The sequence below is a fragment of the Macrobrachium nipponense genome, chromosome 28 (assembly GCF_015104395.2).
Source record: "Macrobrachium nipponense isolate FS-2020 chromosome 28, ASM1510439v2, whole genome shotgun sequence".
In the NCBI taxonomy this organism is placed as follows: domain Eukaryota; kingdom Metazoa; phylum Arthropoda; class Malacostraca; order Decapoda; family Palaemonidae; genus Macrobrachium; species Macrobrachium nipponense.
Window position 1 is genome coordinate 68,036,532 of NC_087217.1, and position 11,585 is coordinate 68,048,116.

Consider the following 11,585-nt stretch of genomic DNA (forward strand, 5'->3'; position numbering starts at 1 on the left):
GATTTAATGATTCATTATTGGTTGGTATGGGTTTTAAATTCTGCAGGTGCTTGGAGGTTTCTTAATTGTAGTAATTATTTGTTGAGAATTAAACTGAACAGTTGACTGTTTTTCATAACTGATTATTAATGTGTATATTTTGTATTTAATGATTTCATTCTGGTATTGCAAAGATTCAGAACATTGTCCATCCTCATGATGGTGGGCTAAGGGACATTTTCGCAATCGAACAAAATTATTTATGCAATCCGGATTGAGTCTTCTGTTTTGGTTGGTAATTTGGTTGCAAGCACTTATAAAGCACTCATTACAACCACAAGACTGAGCATGTATTGGAATTTATTTTAATTTCAATCTTACTTATATTTAATAAACAAAACAATTATTTAACAACCAAAACAACTTACATTAAAGAATAGATCCACTAATAAAACTTTGTGACATTGCCGTACATTACCTTTTTCCTTAGACATGGCCAAAGATACATAATAATGTAAAGCACTTATCACAAATGTTGACGTTGACGTGTTCCAAAATTGTCGTTGTCTTGGAGTTAGAACGTTCAGTTTTGTTCAGGGTTAATTTCCTATTACAATGTAGATGCCGGCCTTGCTAATGAGAAACTCTTACTGTAACTGTTCGCCGTGGCTGTGGTAACCTCCGAGGTAATTTACTTCTTACCTTTGACAGGTACATATTACGCACGCGCGAACTTAAGACCTATTAGGCAATTACTAGTTTAAGTAATTTAATTCATAAGTTTAATTTTATTATTCATTTTACTTATCATTAACGCTAATAGTTACTATACTAAGTAGCATTAAGTTATTTACTTTTAACTTATTAAGAAAAATAGAAAGCTTCGAGTGAAGCTAACGACCGAATGGCTATTCCCCACAGTCTGACACACATCAATCCTTTCTGATTTCTAACAGACTCCCCGCAAAGGATTGCGATTATAGAATTGCAATGAATATCTTCATTAACCAAACATTATTTATTAAGGCCACCTTAAATCTGGCTACTGCGTTAAACAATTATTTCCAACAACGCTAAATAAAAGTATGGCTAAGTTACTTTAGTATCATCCTCAAGTTACTAAAAGTGTAGCATTTTAACTTAAGTCTTCACTTTATTTTAAGTGTAGCATTTTATTTAAATTTTTACACCAATTTTAACTTAGCTTAGTTTACTATAGGCTATCTCCTAATTTTACTTTTTGTTTACGTATTTAGTTTTATTTATTTATTACCTAAAAAGTAATTATTTGCAATGCCCTTAATCCTTGTTTAAAATTAAAGAATAAAGCATTTACTAAAGTATATCCTCACACTGAAAAAGTTTCGAGTGTGTAGCATTTTAGTCAAAATAAAAACTTTATTATTAGTAATTACAGTAAATAATATACTGAAAAGCAGTATTTACAAATTATCTAAATTTTCCCTTAGCATTCTTTCAAATCTTTCGGTAGCCTTTCTCTTGGGTCTTACAGACCTTTCGCCTTGTTCAACGTGAATAGATTCAGGTTTATTTATACTGCCTGTTTCTACCTCAATTTCCATTGAATTATCTCTGGTTTGCCTTTCTCTTATAGCATGTGTCACTGACAGTTCCATAGGATAAAGATTACAAATAGAATGATATTCTATAGCCCCATTAGCTTGCTTTAGTTTCACTGACCTAATTTTATTGTCAAATCCTAATATTAATTCTAATACCTTACCCATCATCCAAAATGGTCTGGGCTTATTAATAGCTTTAATTAGGACAATGTCACCAACTTTAATTCTATTTTCCCACTTTGGTACAAATTTCTGCTATGTTCTCTCAGGCTTAAGAGATAATTTTCATACCATAATTTCTTAAAATTTTCAATAATTTCTTCCTGTATTTCTACAGTTCTCTCTAAAGAAGGTTGACTAGAATCGTCCAACCAAACATCACCATCATCTTTTCTCAAAATGAGGGATGAATTACCATGCAATTTGATAAAGGAATTTGGAGTTATAAACTAAATTTTCTGAGCTTGATCTATATGTTAAAGGCCTGGAATTTATCGCTAATTGAATATTAGAAAGGGTAGTTAATAATTCAAAGTAAGTTAATTTAGATCTTCCTATTACTTTATAAAGACAATTCTTTAACACACTAATCAATCTCTCCCAAGCAGAACCAACCCATGCTGAATATAAAGGAATTTTAATGATTTTGATATTACATTTCCTTAATTCAGATTGAAATTCCTGCGACTCCAAAGACCTTTCAAGGATACTTCCACCCTTGAGAAAAGACTTAGCGTTGTCACTGTACAGGTATTGTGGTATTGTGTACATATATTACTAAATCTTTGGAAAGCTAGAACAAAATTTTTAGTGGACATGTCTGGTAACAATTCAAAGTGCACAGCGCACACGTTAAGACAAGTGAAAACTAATATGAACATTTTTGTGGTCTTACCACTCAACTCATCCCTAACCCAAAGGTGTCCGGTGAAATAGATACCTACATGCTGAAAAGGCTTGACTAAATTCATGTGGTGTTTAGGCATATCTGTAAACTTCGGGTATCTGTAAGCTAAGGCATTATATTTCCTACATATATTACAACTACTCAGCTCAGTCTTTACTGCTGACCTACCCTTGGGAATCCAAAATCCCTGTTTCCTAAGGTAGTTTAATGTAGTGCCTATTCCTAAATGCTGTACCTTCAAATGACAATGCTTTATTAACAATGAGGGGAACCTATGCTCTTTAGGAAGTAATACTGGGTTATGAACATCAAAGTCAAAGTACAAACACTTAGATATTCTTCCCCTAGACCTAATTATACCCTTTGAATCTAAAAATAAATTTAAATTGGACACTAGAGGAGGTATATTATTAGTAATATTGGCACTGCTTTGTAAAAAATCTAATTCTACTGTAAAGTATTCTTTCTGTGCAATTTTCACCCAATACTCTAAGGCTTTCTTTTTAGGATCACCACCCTTTAATCTACTACAAAATTTGAACAAGTAACTGGTAATTCTTAACAATTGTTCATAATTTGACATTTTATTTATATTGAGAATACCAGCATTTACTTTATTTATTTGCATAGCGCATACTGTACTTATTTGATGCTTATAGTAAGGCGATATACTCAATAAAGGGTAAAGAGGCCACTTGTCAAAATCATTACTCAACCATTCTGGACCTTCTAGCCAATAAGTTGATTTACTTAAATATTTAGTATAGGATAAACCTCTGGTGATCATGTCAGCAGGATTTTCTTCTGTATTTACATAGTGATATAAGACAGGTAGTTTAAATAGCTTAGATATTTCAACTTTAAGACCATCTGCCTCAAGTACTCTATTTCTAACAAATTTAGATTTTATTTTAGTTTCTCTGGTCAATAGCCAATTTAAAACCACTTGAGCATCAACACAAATATTAATGAATTGAAAATTTATATTATTGTAGGCTTCTAGTAAAGGTAAACATTTAAAAGCTAGAATTACTCCCATTAGTTCCAAAGTGGGGACACTATGCTCATTTCTCTTATTCAGTGGAGCCAATTTAGATTTGGAGAACAAATAAGAACTTTTATCATTTTGATTAACCGCATAGGCCACAAACCCATAGGCCTCCACAGAGCTATCACAAAAAATGTGAAGACCATACGAGTCTAGTTCATTAAGGGACTCTCTAGGAAATTTAAGTTCAGATAACATTTCAAAATCTCTACTAATAATTTTCATTTCCCCACAATGTTCTTTAGGTAAATTTTGATCCCAACCAACATCTAATTTCCATATTTTTCTCATTAAAATTTTGCCTCTTATTGTTACAGGAAGGACTATATTCAAAGGATCAAATATTTTAGAAGTTTGTGACAATACTTTTCTTTTTGTGTCTGCTTCTGGGTCTATTTTACAAGGCGCAAGACTAAAAGAATCATTATTTACGTTGAATCTATAACCCAATATTTTATCCTCTTCGCAAGAATGTTCAACAAGTCTATTATCAGACGACATTTCTTCTCTCAACTCTACACAATTGGAGTTCCAAGACCTTAAAATAAAGCCCCCTTGTTCCATCCTATCATTAGCTTGCTTATACAAATTTCATTTCATCAATGTTGTTACCAGTTACAAGAAGATTGTCTACATAAAAGTTATTAGTTAATATTTCTTTACACTTATCATCAGGATAACTCTCTGCGTGATGTTTCATAACAAAATTTAATATAAAAGGTGAAGAAGTGTAACCAAAAACTATTGTTTTGTAGCGATAAGATACTAATTTATTTCCCAGTTTCCAAAAGAAACAAAATCTATTTTTATCCACTTCATTTTTTAATTTAATCATCAAAAAAGCTTGTTTGACGTCACTCAACATTACATATTTATTAGTTCTAAAGTAAAAGAGCATTTCAGTATTGAGCCCATTAATCTATCCCAGGATAAGCTGCTTCATTAAGTGAAGGCAATTCCCTGTAAGTTTTTAAAGAACAGTTAAATACTGGCCTGATTTTTGTGGTAACTTGCTCTTCTAATTTTATAACTGGTCTATGGGGAATCCATATATACTTATGATAGTCAGAAGGACTTACTTTAATTTCCTCGATTATACCATCCTCGAGTTGTTTATCAAAAACTTCCTGGTATTTGTCAATGAGACCCTTTTTTTTGTTTTACCAAGATACTCTACTGTTCTGTCTAATACCTTAAGTGAAACAAAATTATTAGATGGGACGCTGTCAATTTTATCAGTATACCAGGGCAATTCTACATGATAAAATCCATTATCAAAAGAGATCCCCTCTCTAAATCTGTCAATTTGTTCTTTATCAAAGGAGACCAATTCTTTTTCACACTTTTTTATTCCCAAGGATTCAAGACTAAAAAGGTGTTCGAGTCCATTGTCTACCTCACTGTCTTCTAATATATGCTCTAATGGATTGAAATAAGATTTTAGAGGATCCATTACTAAATTTACCACGCTTTTTGTTTTAACATTCAGTGTTTTCTTATTAACTATGGAGTCCATAACAGCTCTACTCTCTGCCTCATCCAAAAAGTTGAACACATTACCTACAGGAGCTACTCTATTATTTACGACTAAACAAGCTCCACCCAACATTTTAGTCCAAGTTACCGAAGGTAAAAACTGAATGATATCTATTCCTAACAACATGTCAACCTTCATACTTTCATGGTTTCTGTGGTCACAAAAAGTCATCCAATAAATAAAGCAATAGTTATTTTCTTTAAATTTATTTATTTGATTCATGCCAGGCACTTCAAAAAAAGTTTATCTATTGAGCGATTTGTCAACTAATAAAGGTATGAATATTAAATTATTGTTTATATTTATTCCAGTGGACATTTGCTTGAAGCCCTTAGTTTCTTGCCCTATATATGTGCTTACATCACATTCCAAAGCATACAACGCCTCTACATCCTGACAAGATCTTTAGCTGCAGATTCGGAAATATATGACCGCTGACTGCCAGTGTCAAACAAACATCTGACTTTCCTAGCCTTTTTGCCATTTCTTCTAAATACAAAGTCATAGTGGGTAAAATGTGAGACGCATCAAAACTTCTTTGAGCAAAACATAAGCTTACGTTAGTTTTAGTAGTTAGTTCGACTTTATTCAAAGAAGGGCACAATGGAGTTATGTTCCCTCTTTCTACACAACAGACATTCAAACCTTAACTTATTTTGTTTCCCGTAACATTCATTGTCTTCGTGCCCTGAACCAGCGCATCTAGTGCATAGTGAAAGTTCCTTCAGTCTGGCCAATCTATCATTATAATTATTAAAGTTAACACATTTTCCCAAAGTATGGCCTTCAGCTGCACACAATTTACTAATTAACTTAGTACTTTATTTGCAAATTTAAATTTGACATCTTACCTACACCTACCTTATTTTCTTTAGGTTTTAAATGAAAACTGCTAGGACTAGTTTACTAGAGTGTTTAGTGAGGGTCTTTTTTCTATTGGAAACAGTTTTAGATAAAGTTTTGATAATTTCATTATAATTAGAAAGAATGTCAGATATATTAGGATAATTGGTATTTAATTTGTGAACCAACTCTCTCTTTACTGGTATGGGGAGTTTATTAAATACTATATGACTCACAAATTTATGCCCAGAGGACCCCACTTCCAATAAATCAATATTATGTGCTTTCAATTCATGCAGATAAGATTTGATTTCGTTGAGGTAAACTTTCACCGACGAGAATTCTTGATCATTTTCAGAACTTGGTGCAGCACTCAAAATGTTCTTAAAAGTCTCGTCAACAATATAATCTACGCCAAGGAATTCTTCTTTTAACATTTCAATTGCCAAGTGGTAGTTACGGTCAGAAATAGTAAAATGCTTAACTACCTTCAAGGCATAGCCCCTAAGGTACCCATGTAAATATATTTGTTTGGCAGAATCGGACAGATTTTTTCTGGACCCAATGACATTATTAAATTGATTAAGGAAAGAATTGAAAGCAAATCTATCTTTCTCCTCTCCACTAAAGTTTCCACATTCTAAAGGAGGGGGTTTCCCATCAGACAAATTCATTCTAGACATCATTTCTAAAACTTTATCGGCAGATAAGTTGCTAGAAGCCCCACTTAACTCACTTATGAATTGTTCATATTGGTCGAGCTCTATACTAACCTGAATGCTATATTCTGCCTGACTATCTAACTCCTCATTATAATATTGTTCATCACTGTTCATTATTTCATGTGTCTCCAAAACATTATTAATTTTTTCATCAATAACAAATTGTTTTAAACCTGCTCGATCTCTTTTTCGATTTCAGTTATTTGAGTCTTACAAAAGGAAGAAGTTAATCTATTATCACCATGAAGCTCCGTTAGCTTCTTTAAGTAAATAGTTACCTTCCGTTTGTGTATTCCCCGCATCCTCCTCAAGGATGATATAATATTCATAGGGTTAACAAACTCTTCCTCTTTATCAGACATGATTAACTAATTATACTTAATAGATTTAGTATCAATAGCCTGCAAATATTTAAAAGATAACACCCCACCTAAAGTTATCGATGTTTACGGGTTACCTAGTACATTATATAGATTTAGTATCAATAGCCTGCAAATATTTAAAAGATAACACCCCACCTAAAGTTATCGATGTTTACGGGTTACCTAGTACATTATATATGAACATGAAATAGATTATAATACATAATATAAGTTACTAATTACGTCGCACTTGAGTTCCATATTGGTTACCATTCGAAATACCGAGCGACAGTTAGCCAGTTAGCCGTTTCTAAAAAATCACTTACTTCACCGAACGATAAACATATTTACCTCCGAAATATTATATGGAATACACGACAATTTTGGAATTATATTGGAATTTATTTTAATTTCAATCTTACTTATATTTAATAAACAAAACAATTATTTAACAACCAAAACAAACTTACATTAAAGAATAGATCCACTAATAAAACTTTGTGACATTGCCGTACATTACCTTTTCCTTAGACATGGCCAAAGATACATAATAATGTAAAGCACTTATCACAAATGTTGACGTTGACGTGTTCCAAAATTGTCGTTGTCTTGGAGTTAGAACGTTCAGTTTTGTTCAGGGTTAATTTCCTATTACAATGTAGATGCCGGCCTTGCTAATGAGAAACTCTTACTGTAACTGTTCGCCGTGGCTGTGGTAACCTCAGAGGTAATTTACTTCTTACCTTTGACAGCTACATATTACGCACGCGCGAACTTAAGACCTATTAGGCAATTACTAGTTTAAGTAATTTAATTCATAAGTTTAATCTTATTATTCATTTTACTTATCATTAACGCTAATAGTTACTATACTAAGTAGCATTAAGTTATTTACTTTTAACTTATTAAGAAAAATAGAAAGCTTCGAGTGAAGCTAACGACCGAATGGCTATTCCCCACAGTCGGACACAAATATCAATCCTTTCTGATTTCTAACACATGCTTGTTGTTGGTAATTGTTGATTCCGTCTTTCTAACTGGAGTGTTGACCCCTTTATTAAAGACTGATTTTCCTGTATTGGAAACTTCCGATTTTGTGATTCGATTGTTGTTATCCTCTACGGTAAGGTTTAAGGAACTATACTTGATTTGCTGTTAAAAGATTTCGGTTTAGTGGAAAATTGGTGTGTATTAGACACATTTTGATTTACATCAATAGTCTGATTTTCAGCAGTGCCACATAAGGAAGTACTGTAATCAGTGTCACAGGTTGGGATTGTTAGAGAGTGGTCAACTGGTCCATTATAAGTCTCTTGTTGATTGTTACCTTCTTGTATACGTGATAGGCAGGGACGGACTGGGACTAAATTTCGGCCCAGGACTTTTGATGCTGACCGGCCCACTTGAAGATGGAGCTAAATAGAAGTGGAGCTGTATAGCTTGAAATGAAAGTATACATTTGATGGGAAACAGGCTACACACACACACACACACACACACACACACACACACACACACATATATATATATATATATATATATATATATATATATTATATATATATATATATATATATATAAAGGTAGAAGCCAAGAAGCGATGGGTCGTATAAACGGCTCTGGGAAAAATAAAAAAATAAAACACATGCAGGCATAACTAAAGGAATTACTTTTATTGAAGATTATCAAAATTTTCATTAATATGTAAGACTATTACAATTTACAAATATACTGTTTAGTTATTTCTCAGAGAATGGCTTAATGAGAATCTGGAGCACTCTTTAGATCTAGCATCATGAGCTATACCAACAATTGACACGCTTCGGAGGACTACAATTCCAATTTGTAGTACTATGCTCTTCAGATGAGCAGACTGCACATAGTCTTATGACGAATTTTTTTGTATGTGGGGCCAAATTTTGAGCAGTGCGCTGAACTAGTTCTGGTAAAAATGGGCGTACTTCTCTACTGTGCCCAAGAATTTTCATTTCAATGGAAGACTTTGGCCAGTAAATTTTAATTTGTTTATCCTTATCCTTTCTGCTTGGAATTGAATAAACTTCTAGGTCATGGATATTATCATACCTTAGTTTAAAGAAAGTCAAGTTTAAGTGTCTTGGAGGTAGATCTTCACCCTCAATGTTAGGCAAGATGACTGTACCTCGTATATAATTTAACATCTCATCTCTTGTCATTGTTACTCTATGCCATTAATTTTTTTATGGTAAAAAAGGCAGTGGACTTTTTTGTGGTTACTTCTAGTAACCACTCATTAGTTTTGGTATATCTGAAGTCCATTTCTTGGGATGGACCCAGGTTCAGCAATTGCAACTATATTATTATTAATAGGGCTTAGTTTTTCCAGACCTCTGTGTCTTAAGTAGATTCTTCTCGGGCTGGTTCTCAGGGTTTAATCCTGAGAAGATAAAATAGACTTCATTTAAGAAATCAGTTTTATTTAATTAATTTATGATGTCAATTGAAACAAATCCTTACTTTCAGCAAGAATACTTTTCAATTTTTGAATTCCGTAGATAAATTTATCTTTGTTGGGTCCAATTTGGGCATTGAACAAGCAAATGCTGCACTTTCATGGGTGTTTGACATCTATTACACTTTATTGGGTCAGCATGTGGTGTTGACATCAAGTGTCCATGCGAGAATCTCGTGTGTCTTATACGAAGCCTTGTTAGGATTACCTCTTTTGATCTTTCTTTTTGTGAAGATGTCCTCCATGCATACACTTAAATTTTTATACTTTTAAGCTTATTTGTGGTTGGCACCAAGGACCATTCTCTTTTCCAATCTTGGTATGTTAATTGTTTGACAGATGTTATCCAGTCTGACACTGGGGAATGAGTAATTGTTGGAGGGATAGTGCGGGCTAATTTGGCAGCAGTCTGCATGTTCATTTGTTTTATTCCCACGTATGCTGGAATCCAACATATTTCTATTGATAATCCTGCCTGGAGGAGTTGATGAATTTTTATTTGCATTTCTTGTACTATTTGGTTTACTGATTTATACTGTCTTATAGCATCTATAGCACTACGTGAGTCACTGAAAATAATAGATACACTTGCTTTTTCCTCAGATATCATATCAAGAACCATTTGTATGGCCATGACTTCGGCAGTAAATATTGATGATATTAAAGGTAGGCTTCTTTTGATTAACATATTTTTTCGAATATGCAGATGCTCCTACTCCAACATTACCAAAGCATGTTAACGGTACATCTTGTACTTGTTATTTCTATTTTAAGTAGGTAAGACAGGGAGGTACATAGTTTTACTCGTTTTAACATCCATCGTGGTGACAATTCTATAAGTGGCTGAAAAATTGGATTTATATTATGTAAGTTCATTGGGTATTTAGCTCGTTTTGGGAAAGAGCTAGTACTATTAACTTCTGTTTCTGGATTATGATTTTGAAAGCAGTCAGTTGCAGGAGATGATCCCGCTTGTAGTGAAAGACCTCTTCGTATTGTTATTAAATTACGGTGATGTTTCAAGGGCAACACACCTGCCTCTACCAGAAGCGAGCTTGTTGGGGACGATCGGAATCCTCTTGTGCACAATCGTACGCCTTCATGGTGCACTGCATATAGAGTTTTTAATGCAGTGGGCGGATGAATATATTGGACAGCAGTACTCTATTATGGGTAAGACTGTTGCCTTATATATCGTTAATAAAATGTGTCGCTTTACTCCCCAATTAGTGTGTGATAACTTTTCCGATATGGCAAGGGCTTTGATATGTCCTTTGCTTTAATGTATTTGATGTGCTCTTTCCAATTTAAATGTTGATCAAATGTCGCTCCTAGACATTTGATTTTTGTACAAAATTGTATTTCAGTGGTATAAAGGGGAAGTTTGATTGTTTGGTTCTACAGCCATCTTTTGTTTGTAGAAGATGATTGCTTTTGTTTTATCGGTTGAAAATTTAAATCCAACTGAATTTGTTCAACTACATATATTTGAAATGGCAGTATTGAGAAAACTCTGAGCATGTCTCAAGTTGCTACTAGTATAGTAAATAACAAAGTCATCAGCATATAAACCGTTTTTTTACACCACTTGGTAAATTTATAGTACTAATGTCATAAATTGCTAAAGCAAACAATGTACAACTCAAGACACTACCTTGAGGGATTCCTTCTTCCAGTTTATAGGTTAGAGTAGGAATTTTCTAATCTCACTTGAAAAGTTCTGTTTTTTTAAAAAGTTCTTAATAAATATGAGTAAGTGGCCTCTTAGTCCCTTGGAGTAGAGTTTTTGCATGATGTTACGTTTCCATGTTGTGTCGTATGCTTTTTCAATATCAAAAAATTATACTGTTAATTTTTTTTTCTGTTTAAAGCCTTTTTTTATATGATCCTCTAAATGTGTTAAGGGATCTAGGGTTGATCTGCCAGCTATTGAACCTGATTGTGTTGGTGTTAAAATGGATTCTTTGGTTATTACATACGTTAATCGTGCATCAACCATTTTTCAAAGATTTTGCACAAGCAGCTTGTTAGGGATGTATCGGTCTATAATTGGATGGATTACTTGCATCCTTTCCTGGTTTATTTATTGGAATTATTATGGCATGTTTCCATT

The 11,585-nt window shown here is 33.2% G+C and overlaps 1 protein-coding gene across 1 annotated transcript; it reads right to left on the minus strand.

The window, feature by feature from the left end:
• Positions 1 to 1,421: 1,421 nt before the first annotated feature.
• Positions 1,422 to 4,081, minus strand: LOC135201226 (uncharacterized). Its single transcript, XM_064230103.1, has 2 exons — positions 2,507 to 4,081; positions 1,422 to 1,799 (listed from the first exon to the last, which is right to left on the minus strand). The coding sequence occupies exons 1-2, from the start codon at positions 4,079 to 4,081 to the stop codon at positions 1,422 to 1,424; spliced, it is 1,953 nt and encodes a 650-aa protein (XP_064086173.1).
• Between the last annotated feature and the right edge of the window lie 7,504 nt (positions 4,082 to 11,585).

What these genes read in the sequence shown, in the direction of transcription:
- LOC135201226 (XM_064230103.1), bottom strand. Translation starts at nt 4,081, where the DNA reads ATGGAACAAGGGGGCTTTATTTTAAGGTCTTGGAACTCCAATTGTGTA. An exon ending in TAGTCAAGCCTTTTCAGCAT is followed by an intron (nt 1,800 to 2,506) that starts GTAGGTATCTAT and finishes TTTGTACCAAAG; the next exon opens with TGGGAAAATAGAATTAAAGT.